Genomic DNA, 18,365 nt, shown 5'->3' with positions numbered 1-18,365 from the left:
AGTGTGCAGCACAGGTAAGAAGTTCAGTGAGCAGTGAGCAGCTCAGAGTCCGAATGACGAGACCTCTGTGATGGCAGGGTATTCATTACTCTCACGGTTTGAGGAAAGAAGCTGTTACCTAGTCTGGTATCCTAGTCCTGATGTTTCTGTATCTCCTTTGTGATGGTAGTGGGTCAAGGAGATTGTGGGATTGGTGGTAGGGATCCTTAACTATGCTTTGGGCCCTTCGTCTGAAAAACTCCTGGTAAATGCCACAAGTAGGGGGTGGGAGAACTCACTGATCCTCTCTTGGTTTTTACTGGTGTCAGCAGGGCCTTGCCTTGCAGCTTCCATACCACAAAATGATGTCGCCAAACAGGACACCCTTGATGGTACTCTTATAGAAAGTTGTTAGTGTAAAGTGAAAATATTTTGAAATTGATATTGGAGATTATTAATAGCTACTTTAAAACTTGTTTTATGATTGATTTGAATGAATGTTTTTCAACTTTTCTCTCATTTAGTTGAGCATGCAATTTCAAAAAGTTGTATAGGAGCTTACCATCTCCCTTTCCCAACAAGGCTGAACCGAAACAGCTCTGCTTATGACTTTGCCATCGGTAAGTATAGCAATAGACATACTGTACATGAAAACAAATTTTTTATTCAAGCGACCCAAATGAATGTGGAATTGCTGCATAATTATTACACAAATGATGCGCCATTTTAATTAACCATGCATTCACTATATGAGCAATGTGAACTCACCACCTCAGTATCTGAAATGTGATGGTTGTATGATATCACATAAGTAGACCGGTTCCCCCAAAAAACATGATTTGGTTTATTTCTTGAGGTCTAGGGTTCCTGTGTAATATCTAATGAGAGTGGTCTAACATAAACAGTCTTTTATCTTGCTAGGTTGCTTGCCAACTCCTGCCTTTCTCTCCCTCCCCCACCCCACCACCTCCACTCTCTATAACACGTGATTTTTAAAAAATTAAATACTTAACTAAGTTTATGATACTTACATAATTGCTGATTGGCAGATGCATCAGGATTTGCTTATATAATTTTGAGCAATTCGACTATAAGATAAATGAACAGAACAATAAAATGAGTAAATAATTTATACCTTAATGAAGTCTTAGCTCGTTCTTGGAAGAAGAACAAAATAATGGGATATTTAGACATGGGACCTTGATTTGAACAGGGAGCAGTTTTTTATTGCGTTATGCTTTAACTTTTATATAACATAATGGTCCAATGCAGCCCTGACATATGCATACTTCCAGTCGATTGTATATTTTAATTGCCAATAGCATATGTCAATCATGTGATGTCATCATCCAGGCAATCCTGTAACAGAGCTCCTGGAGTACAGAGAAATACTGTGAGTAATTTAGTGTATTGATAGCCTATCTCATTAATTTTATGAATAATTATTTATTATCCTAACTGGATTAAAATAAAGTACAGGGTAAGTATATGTGAATGTAGCAAGTGCCTGTAATTTATAAAACAAAAATATTTTAGATTGCAATCTGAAGGCTTAATCCTTATTTTCGATAAGACAAATGACTACATTAAAAACAAATACACATAATGACCTTTGGTCAGCTCCCTCACAGTTGTTATTTATTTGTCTGCCTCCCCCACTGAGTTATGTGGCCCTTATTGATCCTTTGAACACCGAATTGAGGTTTCCTGTTCATATCAAGGTCCCATGTCTGAATATCCTAAGTAATATATCTTACTGCATGTTATTTTCTAGTATGTTATGAATCTCACACAGCAAAGTCAAAAATGAGGTAGTTAGGGAAAGAATAAAAAAGGAAAGTTAATCCCGACACTCACCCCACCATCGCCACCAATATCTGAAAGTGTATTTGTGCAACTTGATGGGAAATTAATCTATGCTCTCTGATATGATCTCCTGTTTCAGTTAGCTAGTTTTAAATTTCAGTGGGTTATGTTTTGTCTGATGTTTAGGTTAATCCCCAAGGTATTCTGCTGTTAGTTCAACTCTGATCCCTGCGACACATAACTAGTCATAGATATCCAGTAGAGAGACAGCCATCTTCTAGCTTCTCCCGTTAAGCCAATGTCTAATCCAATTTACTTCCTCATCTTGAATGCCAAATCTTAGTTCAGCTTTTCCAACAAGTTTTTGCTCATAGAATCTCAATCGTTTGCACCAGACTTAATTTGATAGCCGTGTACAGTACCTTGAGAAATAACTTGTCAAGGAGCAGCTCAACTCCACTGTACCTCCAACCATGCCCGTTCTTCTCAGTCTGGAGAAATAGTGTTTCCTTTATTAAGAAAGAATAATAATCAGGCAATTTCCTCCTCATCTTTTTATCCTGATTACTTGAGAGTTAATTTGAGTGTTGAGAAAATATTCAGGCCTATCAATAGATTCCACAACAAGATTTGATTTGTTTTAGAAACATAGAAACATAGAAAATCTAAAGCACAATACAGGCGCTTTGGCCCACAAAACTGTGCTGAACATGTCCTTACCTTAGAAATTACCTAAGGTTACCCATAGCCCTCTATTCTTCTGAGCTCCATGTACCTGTCCAGGAGTCTCTTAAAAGACCTTATCATATCCGCCTCCACCGCCATCGCCGGCAGCCCATTGCATGCACTCACCGCTCTCTGCATAAAATACTTACCCCTGACATCTCCTCTGTACCAACTTCTAAGCACATTAAAACTGTGCCCTCTCGTGCTAGCCATTTCATGGGAAAAAGCCTCTGATTATCCATACGACCAATGCTTCTCATCATCTTATACACCTCTATCAGGTCACCTCTCATCCTCCATCGCTCCAAGGAAAAAAAGCCGTTTTTTTTGAGCCATTCACTCAACCTATTCTCATAAGGCACGCTCCCAATCCAGGCAATATCCTTGTAAATCTCCTCTGCATCCTTTCTATGGTTTCCACACCTTCCTATAGTGAGGTGACCAGAACTGAGCATAGTATTCCAAGTGAGGTCTGACCAGGGTCCTATGTAGCTGCAACATTACCTCTCGGCTCCTAAATCCAATCCCATGATTGATGAAGGTTTTAGTCCTTTGCTGAATGAATGCTAGAAATAAATTACAATATTATTTAACTGAAAATTTACAACTTCTGATCTCTTCTGCATGAAACCAATGCTATTAATTGTCTTTTGTAGGTTACCGCCATTCCTGGAGTGCGCTGATCGTGTTGTCTGTACTAACCATTGGAATCGGATTTGGGCTCATTGTTTATGAAGGGTTCCAAGGGCACGACTCTATGTACATACTAGGAGGGGGATTTTTTCTTTTGGCTGGTAAATAATTTAGATTTTTGTGCATTGAATACTGAAAAAGGGGAGAAAAATGAAATTCCTTGTTGTGTAAAATTTTACCTTGCTTTGGAAAGAAGCAAAATGTGTTTTGGCAATATTGTTTCATTTTAGTGAAACTATTCAAGATTTCTTTCTCTGGCTGTGAGCAACCATGCTTGTCTTAGCAGAGGGCATTAAGAGTCAAAGAACGCTACAGCACAGAAGCTGGCCCTTCGGCCCATCTAGTCCATGCTGAAATATCAATCTGCTTGGTCCCATAACCTATTCGTATTCATATTTCTCTTAAAAGTTGGAATCAAACCCACATCCATCACTTCCTCTGGTAGCTAATTCCACACTCCAAACACCCTGTAAGGGAAGAAGCTCCCTTCATGTTCCCCTTAAACATTTCACCTTTAACCATGACCTCTAGTTCTAGTCCACCCAACCTCAGTGGAAAAAAGCCTGTTTGCATTTACCTTATCTATAACCCTTCTAATTTTGTATACTTTTATCAAATCTCTCCCCATTCTTCTATGCTGTCGAAAATAAAGCCTCAATATATTCAATCTTTCCTTTTAACTCAAGTCCTCAAATCCTTGTAAATTTCCTTTGCGCTCTTTCAATCTACTGGCATCTTTCCTGTAGGTAGGTGAGCAAAACTACACGCAATACTCCAATTTGGGCCTCAGCAACATCTTATACAGCGTTAACATAACATATCAATTCCTACACTCGATACTTTCAGTTATTAAGGCCAATGTGCCAAAGCTTTCTTTAGGATCCTATCAACAGTACTGTGCAGAAGTCTTAGGCACATATAAGTAGCTGGGATTCCCAAGACCTTTGGACAGTACTGCCTATTGGTTAAAATAGGAAGGTGGTTGGGAAACAGAAGTAGGGTCTCAGCCTGAATCGTCGACTGTACCTCATCCTAGAGATGCTGCCTGGCCTGCTGCGTTCACCAGCAACTTTGATGTGTGTTGCTTGAATTTCCAGCATCTGCAGAATTCCTGTTGTTAGCACTTAGTCTTCTATTAGCTCAGTATTATTAAGTGTTATTTGGTAACTGGAAAGACATAATCTAGAGTCATAGAAAAGTACAGCACAGAAACAGGCCCTTTGGCCCATCTAGTTCATGCTGAAACCATTTAAACTGCCTGCTCCCAACAAGCTGAACAGGGACCATAGCCATCTAAATCCTTACTATCCATTTAACATCTCCTAACTGTTGGAATTGAGCTTGCATGCACCAGTGGTGCTAGCAGCTCATTCCACTCTCCCATGACCCTCTGGGGCTCCCCTTAAACTTCTCAGCATTTTCTCTTAAGCCATGACCCCCGGTTGTAGTCCCACACATCCTCAGTGGAAAAAGCAAGCTTGCATTTACTCTATCTATACTGCTCATAATTCTGTCTGCATCTGTCAAATCTCCTCTCAATCTTCTACATCCTAAAGAATACGGTCCTGAGCTATTCAATTTTTCCTTTTCCCTCAGGTCCTTGAGACATGGCTGCATTCTTATACAGTGCCTATAAGAAGTATTTACTCCCTTTGAAAGTTTTCATGTTTTATTGTTTTACAATATTGTATCACAGTAGATCAAATTTGGCTTTTTTTTACACTAATCAACAGAAAAAGACTCTCGCGTCAAAGTGCAAACAGATCACTACAGAGTGATCTAAATGAATAACAAATATAAAACACAAAATAATTGATTGTATAAGTATTCACCCCTTTTAGTATGGCAAACCAATGCATCACTGGTGCAGCCAATTGGTTTTAGAAGTCATATAGTTAGTTAAATAGAGATCTGTTTTGGAGACCTGTGTGCCGTCAAGGTGTTTCAATGATTGCAGTAAACATACACCTGTATCTGGAAGGTCCAACTGCTAGTGAGTCAGTATCCTGGCGATAACAACGTCATATAGACAAAAGAACATTCCAAGCAACTCCACAAAAAAGTTACTGAAAAGCACAAGTCCGGAGATGGATACAAGAAAATTTCCAAGTCACTGAATATCCCTTGGAGTACAGTTAAGTCAATCATCAAGAAATGGAAAAAAATATGGACCAACTGTAAACCTGCCAAAATCTGCTAAAAACTGAGTTACCACGCAAAACAGGGACTCGTGAGGGAGACCACCAAGACACCTATGACAACTCCAGAGGAGTTACAAGCTTCAGAGGCTGAGATGGGAGAGATTGCGCATAGAACAACTGTTTTCCCAGGGGTTAACCAGTTGCAGCTTTATGGGAGAGTGGCAAAGAGAAAGCCACTGTTGAAAGAATCTCACATGAAATCTCGGCTGCAGTTTGCCAGAATGTATTTGTAGACCCTGAAATCAGTTGGAAGAAGTTTCTATGTTCTGATGAAACCAGAATTGAGCTTTTTGGCCATCAGCCTAAACATGTTTGGCATAATCTAAACACTGCACGTCATCAGAAACACAACATCCCTGCCATGAAGCGTCATGGTGGCTGCATCAAGCTGTGGTATGCTTCACTGCAGCAGACCCTGGAAGGCTTGTGAAGGTAGAGGGTAAATGAATGCAGCAAGATACAGGGAAATTTGCGAGGAAAACTTGTTGCAGTCTGCAAGAGAACTGCGACTTGGGAGATTTGTTTTGCAGTAAGACAAAGACCCCAAACATAAAGCCAAAGCTACACAAAGTTAATATCTGGGAGTGGCCAAGTCTGAGTCCAGGCTTCAATCCAATTGAGATTTTGTGGTTGGAATTGAAAATGGCTGTTCACTCACAATCCCCATGCAATCTAACAGAGTTTGAGCAATTTTGTAAAGAAGAATGGGAAAAAATTGCAGTGTCCAGAGACCTATCCATAGACACTCAAGGCTGTAACTGCTGCCAAAGGTGTATCTACTAAATACTGACTTGAAGGGGGTGTGTAATTATGCAGTCAATTATTTTGTGTTTAATAATAGTAATAAAGTTAGACGAATTTGTAGAAATTATTTTTTGCTTTGACATGAAAGAGTCTCTTCTGGTAATCAGTGTCAAAAAAGCCAAATTAAATCCACTGTGATTCAATGTTGTAAAACTTCCAAGGAGGGTCAATGCTTTTTATAGGCACTAAATGTTCCCAACACTTTTTCAATCTTTTTTACATCTTTCCCTTAAGTAGGTGACCAAAACTGCATGCAAAATCTCCAAATTAGGCAATTGCTGCACTTGCTGCTTGTAGGGTTTGAAGGAACACTTTGTCAGGCCCTAGGGAATTATCCACCCTGATTTGCCTTAGAAGTCCTCCCAGTTTCCAGGTACACCTTAGCCGGAAAACAGCCTGTCCCAATCCACACTTGCCAGATCATTTCTGATGCCATCAAAATTGAACAATATGCGGAAAGTTAAAATCACCTACTATAACAACCTTATGTTTCTTGCAACAGTTTGCAATCCCTCTACAAATTTGTTCCCTTAAATCCCTAGGACTGTTTGATGGTCTGTTATATAGCCACATTAATCTAGTCATACTTTTCTTATTTCTCAGTTCCACCCATAATGCCTCAGTCGTCGAATTTTCCAGTCTGTCCTCACAGAGCACTGCTGTGACATTTTTCCTGACTAGTAACACCACCCAGTTCTTCCCTTATCCCTCCCTCTCTGTTACCTCTAAAATAGCGGAACCCTGGAATATTGATCTGTTGGTCCTGACCCTCCTGCAACCAAGTCTCGCTAATGGCTACAACATCATAATTTAAGACGTTGATCCATGACCTGAGCTCATCCGCTTTTCATACGATACTTCTTTCATTGAAACATACACAGCTCAGGACATTAGTCGTACCAGGCTAAACCTTTTGTTTCCTGACTTTGTCTCAGGTCTTACCAACATATGTCTCCACAACCTCTCTACTAACTCTTCTGGCACTCTGGTTCCCAACCCCTGCAACTCTAGTTTAAATCCCTCTGTATAGCATTAACAAACCTTATCACGAGGATATTAGTCCCTCTTCAGTTCAGTTGCAAACAGTCTCTTCTGTACAGGTCCCTCCATCCCTGGAAGAGAGCACAATGATCCAAAGATCTTATGCCCTCCCTCCTACACCAGCTCCTTAGCCACCTACTAAACTGTATAATCTTCTTATTTCTGGCCTCACTAGCACGTGGCATGGATAACAGTCCTGAGAACACAACTCTGGAGATCCTGCCCCTTACCTTAGCACCTAACTCTCTGAACTCCCTATGCAAAACCTCGTCACGTCCTACCTATGTCATTGGTACCTACATGGACAACTGGCTGTTCATCATGCCATCCGGGAATCTTGTTCTCACCCACAGGATCTCCTGTCCATTCTCTAATGAGTCCTCTATCACCACAGTGTGCCTCACCTGGTGTTTCTCTCTCCCCTCCAAACACTTTTTAAATCTCCTCCTCAGCTTTTTTTCTCCAGTCCTGCCGAAGGGTCTTGGCCTGAAACGTTGACTGTATTCTTTTCCACAGATGCTGCCTGGCCTGCTGAGTTCCTCCAGCATTTTGGGTGTGTTGCTTGTTTGCGATTTGACTACCCGAATCAGTCTCATCTGTCCAAATACTTTTATATCCAGTACCTCCGAATACCTTCCACTGAGGTCAGGCTCACTGATCCATAGTTTGCTGGCTTATTCTGAGAGTCTTTCTTAAACAACGAAACAACATTAGCTATCTTCCAATCCTCTGGCACTTCACCCATTGCTGACGATGTTTTAAATATCTCTGCTGGGGCCCATGGGATTTCTGCACTTGCCTTCCATGGGATCCGAGGGAACATTTTGCCAGGCCCTGGGGATTTATCCACCCTAATATTCCTTAAGACAACAGACATCTCTTCCTCTGTAATCTGTATATGGTCTGCTGCTGATTTGCCTCACTTCTATAGAATCTGTGAAAACTTTCAGAGCAAATAGAGATGCAAAAGCTTCATTTAAAATCTCCATTTCTTTCAGCTCCATGCATTGATGTCCACTCTGATCAACCCAACAACCAATTTTGTCCCTTGCTTTCCTTTTGCTCTTAATATACATGTAGAAGTCCTTGGGATTCTACCTCACCTTGTCTGCTAGAGAACCATGTGATGATGGAGTGTACAGAAATAACTTTATTGGCAAACAGCACAATTACTGGTTTAGTAGTACTCAAAGAAAATAGCTTTTCAGATTTTGCGTGGGAAATACATTTTCATTGCATTTTGTGTGCTCTGTGATTGAAGTTTTATCCAACCCCTGTTCACTGAATAAGATATGGTTGATTGCACACATTTTGCAGTTTAACACACTTCTGTAAACTTGATCCAGGTTCTCCATGTGCATTTAGATTTCCTGGAATATGCAGCTATGGAAAAGAGCATAGGATACATATCTTATTATAATGATACAGAATTTACCTGTACATTCAAAGCTCAGCTCACCAGAACAGGCTACAGGGAAGTCTGACCTCCCTTTGATGATAATGACTTGTTCCACAGCTGTTGTGTCCAAAGGGGTAGTCACTTATTTACGTATGTTCCTTGATGTCCACACCTTCACTGCCGATGTTGTTTGAGCTTTTGCTCCTGTGCCTCATCTTTACCTTTCATGACTCAGAAATTCATCCACCCTCACTCTCTGTGACTGCTACCTCTGTCCCCTTTCTGACCACTGATGTTTCTCCACAGCCACGCGCCCCCCACCCCGATTCCTGCATACTTCAGCGATCTCTTACCCTCCACCTCTTTTCCAGTCCACCCATACAATCCACGCAGAAGCTCTCACAACTATTGCTCTGGCACAGGTAAAGAAGGAAAACCCAGAGCGCAAGATCTAATCTCATGCACTTGATGCCTTGATGCTCTTGAATAGTAGATGCTCCCTTCTGTAGGATCTCTGACAAGCACTATGGATTCCCCACACAAAGCAGCTTTAATAAGTCTTCTGAAGAGCCATTATAAAACATACTCCTTATGCCATGCATTTTGCCTGTTTAATAAACAGCTGCATAACATACTGTACACAACAGAAAAATTATCTTTACAAAATGAGTTTGGTTATAATCTAATAGCAAGTGCTTGCATCAAAGCTGCAACTTTTAGATAAGACTTCTTGACCTATCTGTTCTTAACTTCTTGGAAGAGCAGGCTTTACTTATTTTTATCTTCCTTTAGTATATATAATTGTTGTGCATGTGGCTGGGTTACACTACAAAGCTATAAATAAAAACGCTGGAGACGGGAGCTAAGTTAACAGGTTCCTTACTGACTGGAACTGAACTGAACACACACGTACAGATCAATACACGCCTAATAGCGCATGCTTAACGATGTGTTACTACAACATAAAGTAGTGCCATAATATACAGTAGGCTATATGGTACACTCCTCCCCTTTTATTTTAATAGTGTATCAACTTTATTTTACTGGGGCACTACGCAAAACAAAAATGTGTACCCTTAACATACAAACGCCTACTAATTATTTACTTCGTAACTTAATAATATCAAATTATAACAAAGTAACGTAATAATGATAATTATGGTAATTATAACTCAAGTCTCTGTGGGGGTCTTCTCTGTCTCTCTGGGTAACGTCAGTCCTGAAACGTTTGCTTTGGGGAATTAGTCTCCACAGGTACTTTGTACATCAGGTGGGTCCTAAGCGCTGATGACAGGCTTATCTGTGGATGAGGCCGATGTGGTCACATCAGGAGTGTTTGTTTCTGTGTCTGGGGAGTCAGGGCAAGGTGCTGTTGTGTTTTTCACCTAAGCATTCAGGATTTGATCCATATGACGTGCTTCTATGTCATGGGAGTGCAGGCAAGGTGTTGCTGAGTTTTTCACCTGAGCATCCAGGTGATCCACTTGACGTCTCCACGTATTCTCTCCCACCTGTACTCTATACATCTGTGGCCAATCTATGGCAGAAATTATACCCGGCTGCCACTTTTCAGTCCGGTAATCCCATGCAAGAACTGACTGTCCCACACTGAAGCTCCATGTTGGCTTAGCATTCAAGTGTTTCAACTGTCTGTTTTCCACCTCACGCCGTACATCTGGTTTGAGGAGATCCATGCGGGACCACAGGTTCCTGTTCAGAAACATCATTTCTGGGGTCTGATTCGTGGTTGCATGTACTGCATTATGATAGGCAAGGAGGAAGTTGTCTATTTTGTGTTGCAGTGGTCGATTTTCGGTGTCCATTGCCTTAATGGCTTTCTTGAATGTCTGCACAAATCTTTCTGCCAAGTCACTTGTGGATGGATGGTAAGGGGCAGATGTAAAGTGCTTGATTCCATTGTTCTTCACAAAACTTTGGAATTCCTCAGAGACAAATTGTCATCCATTGTCTGTGCAGATTTGTTCAGGTATGCTATTCCTGGCAAACATGGTCCTCAACACTGTAATGGTCTTTTCCGATGTGGTTGTCTTCATTTTGGTGACCTCTGGCCATTTGCAATGTGCATCAACGGCGATTAAAAAAAGAGTCCATGAATGGTCCAGCAAAGTCAATGTGCGCTCTTTGCCATGGTAATGAGGGCCACTCTCATGGATGGAGATGGGCTTGTGCTGTGTGTTCTGGATCTTATGACATCCAGAGTAGTTCTTGGTCAAGTCCTCAATCTGTTTATTGATTCCTGGCCACCACACATAGGCACGGGCAAGACCTTTCATCTTCACGGTACCCAGGTGCCCCTTGTGCAGTTCCTCCAGCACTCTGGTGCGTAGCTTGGGAGGAATCACAACTCGTGAACCACACATTAGTGTTCAATGACACACTGACAACTGCTCCTTCCTGGCTGAGAAGGCTGGAAACAGTGTGTTACCCCACGCTGGCCATCCCTTTACCGTGATGTCATACACTTTTGACAACATAGGGTCATTGCGTGTTTCCCTTTCAATGAGGCTGTTTGTTACTGGTAATTGTTCGACTATTGTTGTGTGAAAAACCTCTGCTGAATCCAATTGCGTAGTTATCTCGGAAGTGGGCAGCGGTAAACGTGACAAACCATCTGTGTTGCCGTGTTGCTTGGTCCCCTTGTACTCAATGTCACACCTGTGACCTCCTAAGAAAAGGAACTATCGCTGCAGCCTTTGCGCTGTCATCACTGGAGCGCCTTTTCTTGGGTTGAAGATTGACACGAGAGGCTGATGGTCAGTCAACAGAGTAAGCTTTTGGCCATACAGATAGTGACTGAATTTCTTGACTCCCCACACGAGGCTTAGGGCCCCTCTGTCAATCTGTGCATAGTTGTGTTCAGCTGAACGTAGCGTTCTTGAGGCAAAGGCTATTGGTCTTTCGGAGACATCTGGAAACTTGTGCAATAACATGGCTCCTATCCCATGGGGCGAGGCATCACAAGCTAGTTGGATAGGTAAGGAGGGGTCAAAGTGCACAAACACCCCTTCTGAAGTTATGAGTCTTTTAGTTTCTTGAAACGCTTTCTCACAGCTCTCAGTCCACTTCCATTGTGTCCCTATCTGTAATAGTGCACTTAGTGGGTGTAGGACTGTGGATAGGTTAGGCAAGAACTGTAGTAGTAGTTCACTAGACCAAGATATGCTCTCAGCACCGCTTCTATCATGTCTTGAGACATGTGTAAGCCATCCTTGTTGATCACATGCCCACAGTATGAGATTTCCTTTCTGAAAAACTCACATTTCTGTCGATTAGCTCTGAGCCCATATTCACGTAACCTGGTGAGCACTTATTTTAGGTCAGAAAGATGTTCGTCATCATCTTTGCCGGTGACAATGATGTCATCCAGGTAACACTGAGTCCCTGGAATCCCCTGTAGGACCTGGTCCATTGACCTTTGCCAGATTGCAGGCACTGATGCAATCCCAAACACCAACCTGTTGTACTGGTAAAGTCCTTTGTGTATATTTATTGGCAGATATTTCTTGGATGCTTCCTCGATTTCCATTTGGAGGTAAGCCTGGATCAAATTGATTTTTGTGACATGTTTCCCTCCTGACAGGGAAGCAAAAATGTCCTCAATACGGGGTAGGGGATACTGTACTGTGCAGAGAATTGGGTTGACAGTCACTTTAAAGTCACCACATATGCGCACCTTGCTTGGTTTTCCTGGTTTTGTGCTGGAGGTTTCCTTCATCACTGGAACAATGGGAGTGGCCCATTCACTCCAATCCACCTTTGACAGGACCCCAGTCTGCTCCAGATTTTTCAGCTCTGCCTCTGCTGTAGGATGGATTGCAAATGGCTCTGGTCTGGCTTTGTGAAATTTTGGACATGCATTTTCCTCAATATCAATCTTTGCCTTCATGCCTTGAGGTGTTCCTATTTCTTTCATGAACACTTCCTCAGAGTCAGCAAGTATTTGTGACAGTCTCTCAGATGTAGCCTTGCTTCCCTCCTTTGTTGACACATCTAGTGCCTTGATGGTATGCCAATCCAACTGGATTTTCCTGAGCCATTCACATCCCAGCAATGGTGGTCCTCCATTTTTCAGTACATAGGGGTTCAGCTGCTGTGTTTTGCCTCCATAGGTCACTGTCACTTTAATTTTACCTTTGGGATGCACTTTCTGTCCTGTGTAAGTCTTTAGCAGTAGTTTGGTTCGTTTCAGAGGTATGTGAGAAAACAGTCATTTGTAGTCATGTGCAGAGATCACTGTTAAAGCTGAGCCTGTGTCCAACTCCACTTCCAGTCTCACGCCTGCCACTGGTGGAGTGATCCATATTACTCTTCGATTATCTGTCTCTTCCACGCTGTGAAGTTGCAGACAAGATAATTCACTTTTGTCTGAGTCATTTTCATCAGAATTGCTTTCTTTCATTTTGTGCACATTGTTGTATTTTCCTTTATGGGGTTTCTTGTTTCTCCGTATTTTGCCCTTTTTCTGCTGTTTACTAGCTTTGCATACTCTGCCAATGTGGCCCTGTTTGCCACAGTTTCTGTATTCTTTGTCTTTAAACCAGCAGTCATCCAGGTCATGTGACCTGTTCCCACAACGGTAACATTTCTTTCCTTCATTTCTGTTCAGTGACATTTTATTTGTGGCATATTCCAGAGATTTTTGCTGTATTTTGGAAACACCTCATGCCGCTGTTTCCATTGATATTGCGATGTTTAGCGTTTTCTCGAATGTAAGGTCTTTTTCACACAGGAGCTTCTTCTTTGTGGTTTCACAGTGCATGCCATACACTAACCTGTCCCTCAATGCGTCTGATAGACCAGCTCCAAATTGACAATGTTTTGATAATTTATGCAATTCAGCATAATATTCAGAAATGCTTTCATTTTTGCTTTGACTCCATTTATGAAATTTAAATCTTTCAGCAATGACCAGTGGTTTGGGGTTTAAGTGCTGTTGGAGGGTGTCTACTATTTGCTTGAATGTTTTGTCAGCTGGCTTTTCAGGGGTTAACAAGCTCCATAGCAGCCCGTATGTTTTCGCACCCATAACACTGTAATATGCGGGCTTTTCTTTTCTTTTCATCATTAACACTGTTAGCATCACAATATAACTCCACTCTTTCAATGTGCTGCCCAGTCTTCAATGCCACGATCAAATGCTGTAATGGTTCCAATCAACCCCATCTTTGATATGTTAATTTAGCCATGGTCCCTTGTTTTATTTTTTTGACTCACATGACCTTTTTGCTCGCGTCCCGAGCACACGCCATCTAGATGCATGTGTCACTCCTTTTTATCTCCCTTCTGGGGCAAGCAGACCCTCAGCCCCTGGGGTCGGTGCCGGCTGTGGATTTAGCTGGATATGCTGCTGGTCCGATTGTATCTCTTGGTCTCCCGGCGTTCCCGACCCGTGGCTGTGCTTCCGTTTCCTTTCAGACTCACGGCTTCCTTCTCCCGCTCCTTGGCTTGTACCTTGTGCTGTTCCTCCGAGTGCTGTTATCAATTAAACACGGCATTCCGATACGATGTAGGTTCATTGACCTCGTCGCCAATTTGTTGTGTATGTGGCCAGGTTACACAACAAAGCTATAAATAAAAACGCTGGAGACAGGAGCTAAGTTAACAGATTCTTTACTGATTGGAACTGAGCTGAACACACACGTACAGATCAATACGCACCTAATAGCGCATGCTCAACGATGTGTTACTACAGCATAAGGTAGTCCCATAATATACAGTAGGCTATATGGTACAATAATCAATCTCTCAATGAATACTTATTATCCTCGCTCATAATGTTTAACCCCAATCCTTCTTGCTCAACATGATTACCATCAGGCATTCCCCTAGTGAAAGTAGAAAACAAGCCATCCATTCACCTTACAAGACATCATGCTTATTTTAAACAGGAACATGTGGCTACATATTACAGAGTATTTTTTTTTCCAATGTATTCATTTCAGGAAGAGGATTTGCCTGCTAAGTCTAGAATATACTAATAGTTCCTGAGAAGTTGGTCGTGATTTGTCACTTTAACCTGTTGTAGTATGTGTGGTGAAGCATTGCATGTAAACGGTGCTGTTGAGAAGGGAGTTCCATGAATTAGATGGAACTGCAATACATTTCCAATGCATAAAAGTGTCTAACTTGGAAGCAAATGTGCAAGCAGTGTTTTCTTAAAATCAGCTGCCCTAGCGCTTCTTGGAGGTAGAAGTAGCAGGTTTGGGGAGTATACAGCTTTCCCCTGCTATCCAAAAGTACAGCGTTCCTATGAAACCTTTCGTAGGCTGAAATGATGTAAAGCGAAGAAGCAATTACTATTAATCCATATGGGAAAATTTTTTGAGCGTTCCCAGACCCAAAAAATAACCTACCAAATCATACGAAATAACACATAAAGCCTAAGATAACACTAACATATAGTAAAAGCAGGAATGATATGTTAAATACACAGCCTATCCTTCGATGCCTTGTGTCCCTAAGCCTGCTTTTCTTCTATCGAAATAAATGTCTTGTTAGGCAATTTTTTCCAATAAATTGCAGTTTTGTCACAGTTAAACACTTGCTTATATGAATAACTATCTTCCGTAATTATTTTCCTCAGTTCTTCCGGGAACTTTTCAGCAGCTTCAGTATCAACCAAAGCACTCTCTCCAGTAACCTTTAAGTTTCACGCATGCACAATGTCTTTATTTCATTCACCACGATCAAAATGCTTAATTACATCCACTTTTACGCTAAGCGTAACACCCTTACGAGCTCTTAGGCTTTTCTGATACCTGAGGGCACATCTTGCTAACGGATGCACAAAATAAATTGAGATAAAGCACAGATGCTCACAGACACAGTTCAAAGCTATGGCGGCTTGATGCTGAGATGCTGAGTGTAGTTCCCGGGGAAGGAGCTTGGCGGTGCCACTCTCGCTACTCAGGGTACGTGCCGCCTCTATAATGGCTCGCTGCAAAACAAATGCTGAACGCTATTTTCACTTTTTGCCTTTTTTTCGTAAAAGCGAAAATCCTCTTCTGATTTCTTTCGGTTAGCGAAAACAGGTACTAACGTAGGTCTTTCGTAAAAGCGAAGTGACGTAAAGCAAACTTTTGAAAAGTGGAGGATACCTGTAGTTCGAGCAGCCTGGGTGAGTAACTGCAGTGCATTTTGTAGATGGTGCACACTACTGCAGCCATGATGCAGCACTGGTGGAGAAAGTGAATGTTTTAGGTAGTGGATGAGCTATCCAGTAGTGAGTGACTTCATCTTGCATGGTGCTAAGCCACCAGAGTTTTGTTAGAGAATACTTCAATACACTCCCAATTCCAAGTGAAGAGTATTCCATTACAATCTTGCATTATTGTTGGTGGAAAAGCGCTTGTGAATTAGGAGGTGAGTCACTTGCCACAGCATGTCCGGTGCCTGATTTGTAATAAATGTATTTATGTGGCCAATTCAGTTACAGTAAATATTTATTCTTTGGTAACCTTTGGGTACCAATGATTTGGGATACATTGATGGTAATGTCATAGGTCTTCTTAAGATGGTCAATGCCTGGAACTTGTATGGTGCTTCTGTCATTGCTTGGGTCTTGCTGCATGCAGATACTCCTTGAAGAACTGCAAATGGAACTGAACATACTGCAATTATTTGCAACCACCCCATCTTTGATCTGAAGATGGCTGGACCTAAGACAGTATCCTGAGAAACACTTGTAGTATCCTTGGGCTGAGATGATTGATCTCAATTTATCATAACCATCTTCCTTTGTGCAGGGTGTAACTCCACTTGTTGCCCAATGATTCCAGGGTTTATTGTTGTAATCATTTCATTCTAAATGGTAAGAGTAGCTGCTCTTGCTCAGCTTGAGGTCAGCTCCTTTGTCTAGCTTTATAAAACAGGCTGTGATAAAGTTCGAAGCTATGAGATCCTGACAAACCCCACCCTGGCTGATGGAGAGCAGATTTTAGTAAGTGCCACTTTACAGCACCTTTTCAATGACTTTGCTCTTGATTGAGACTAGGTTGGTGGTGCAGTAATTAACTAACCTGGTTAGATTTATCTTGGTTTTGTGAATTGGCTGTACTTGAACAATTTTCCCCAGTTATGGGTAAATACAAATGCTGGCTCAGCTGGTTCTAGAAAGCAAGTGTTCTGGCACTACCATTAGCTTGTTGTCTGTCCAATATCATTTGCTGTATCCAGTTCTGTCAGCAATTTCTTAATATCTTTGGAGTAATTTGAACTGGTTGAACACTATCTTCTGTGATGGCAGGAATCTCAGATGGAAGCTGAGATGGATTGCTTCATTAGTACTTCTGGCTCAAGATGTTTACAAACATTTCAGTGCTTGGCACTGATATTCTAGACTCTTACATTGTTGATAACCAGCAATGATCTTGGAAACCCCTTCCCTTGTAAGCGATACACTTGTTCACTAGCACTCACGGTTGATTACAGCAGCACTGCAGAGTTTATATAAGATCCTGGGGTTGAGGTATTGCTTAGCGCTGTCTTTTCATGTTGCTTTCGGTGTTTTGTGAGCTTGTGTTCAGTTTTTCCCTCTGGTCATTATAGCACCTCATTTTTTGTTATACCCTGTGTTTCTCCTAACATATTCCTCATCACTCCTTCCTAAGCTAGGCTAGGTCCCCTTGCCTGATGGTGGCATTAGCATGAGGAGCGTGTTAGACAATGAGTTTGGAAATTATGGCGGAAAACATTTCTGCTGCTGCATTAGCTTACAGCACCTCATAGATGCTCAAGGTGTCCAACAAATAGCATTCCAGGATATCCTGCAGAGTTCCTCATCTTTCCTCGGCTACTAACTCAAGAAAATAAAGTGAAAAATAGCCTCCATCTTTAACTTCTTACATGATGTTGTATTTTTTTCATATATCACAATGATCCAGTTTTTCAGATTTCTTCAAGAGAGTTGGCATATTGAGTTCCCTGATGTGGACTGTTTAAGATAACAATGATGTTACTTGATTAAACAATGTTTCACTGGATCTTACAGCTAATCACAGAGAAAAGGGGGCATTCATAGTAAATTTCCAGTCCAGGGCATAACCTGCTAGGCTGGTGCTTCTCAGGGAAGAAGAAGCATATGCATTTGACTTACATTTGCAGTGTAAATGGAGAATGGAGATCAGTTACTTGACACAAGATGCATGGCCTCCTCTGCCATCACAATAGGCCACTCTCAGACTGTAGGGACAACACCTCATATTCTGTCTGGGAAGCCTCTAATCGGACAGCATGAACATTGATTTATCTAATTTCTGGTCATTTCTCCCCTCCCCCTTCTCTCTTTTTTTCATTCCCCAATCTGTCATTGCTGTTACCCCTTCTCTTCTTTGCATCTGTCCATCACCTCCTTCCTCTTCTCCATGGTACACTCTCGTCAGCTATCAGATGCATTCTTCTTCAGCCCTTTACCCTTTCCACCCATCACCTCTCAGCTTCTTACTTCATCCCACCTCCCCTATTCATCCACCTTCCCCAATCACCTGCCAGCTTGCACTGCTTTCCCTCTCCCCACCACCTTCTTCAGTCCTGATGAAGGGTCTTGGTCTAAAATATCAACTGTTCGTTCCTTCTATAGAAGTTGCCTGACCTGTTGAATTCCTCCAGAATTTTGTGTGTGTGATTTGCAGCATCTGCAGAACCTCTCGTGTGTTTGAAATTTGTAAGTGCTGCATTCTTAAACAAGCATCATTTCT

At 41.7% G+C, this 18,365-nt stretch overlaps 1 protein-coding gene across 3 annotated transcripts in view; it reads left to right on the top strand.

Moving 5' to 3' along the window:
• Positions 1–18,365, top strand: part of LOC140200230 (transmembrane protein 182-like) — a 124,428-nt gene that overhangs the window by 59,913 nt on the left and 46,150 nt on the right. For all 3 annotated transcript variants that reach the window (XM_072263241.1, XM_072263239.1, XM_072263240.1), the window contains exons 4-5: positions 504–599; positions 3,168–3,305. In XM_072263241.1, coding sequence (XP_072119342.1) covers positions 504–599; positions 3,168–3,305 — 234 coding nt within the window. The remainder of the gene's footprint in view (positions 1–503; positions 600–3,167; positions 3,306–18,365) is intronic.

This window comes from Mobula birostris, chromosome 7, assembly GCF_030028105.1.
Source record: "Mobula birostris isolate sMobBir1 chromosome 7, sMobBir1.hap1, whole genome shotgun sequence".
In the NCBI taxonomy this organism is placed as follows: Eukaryota; Metazoa; Chordata; class Chondrichthyes; order Myliobatiformes; family Myliobatidae; genus Mobula; species Mobula birostris.
Note: the sequence above shows the minus strand (reverse complement) of the source record. Positions and strands in the feature narration are given on the sequence as shown.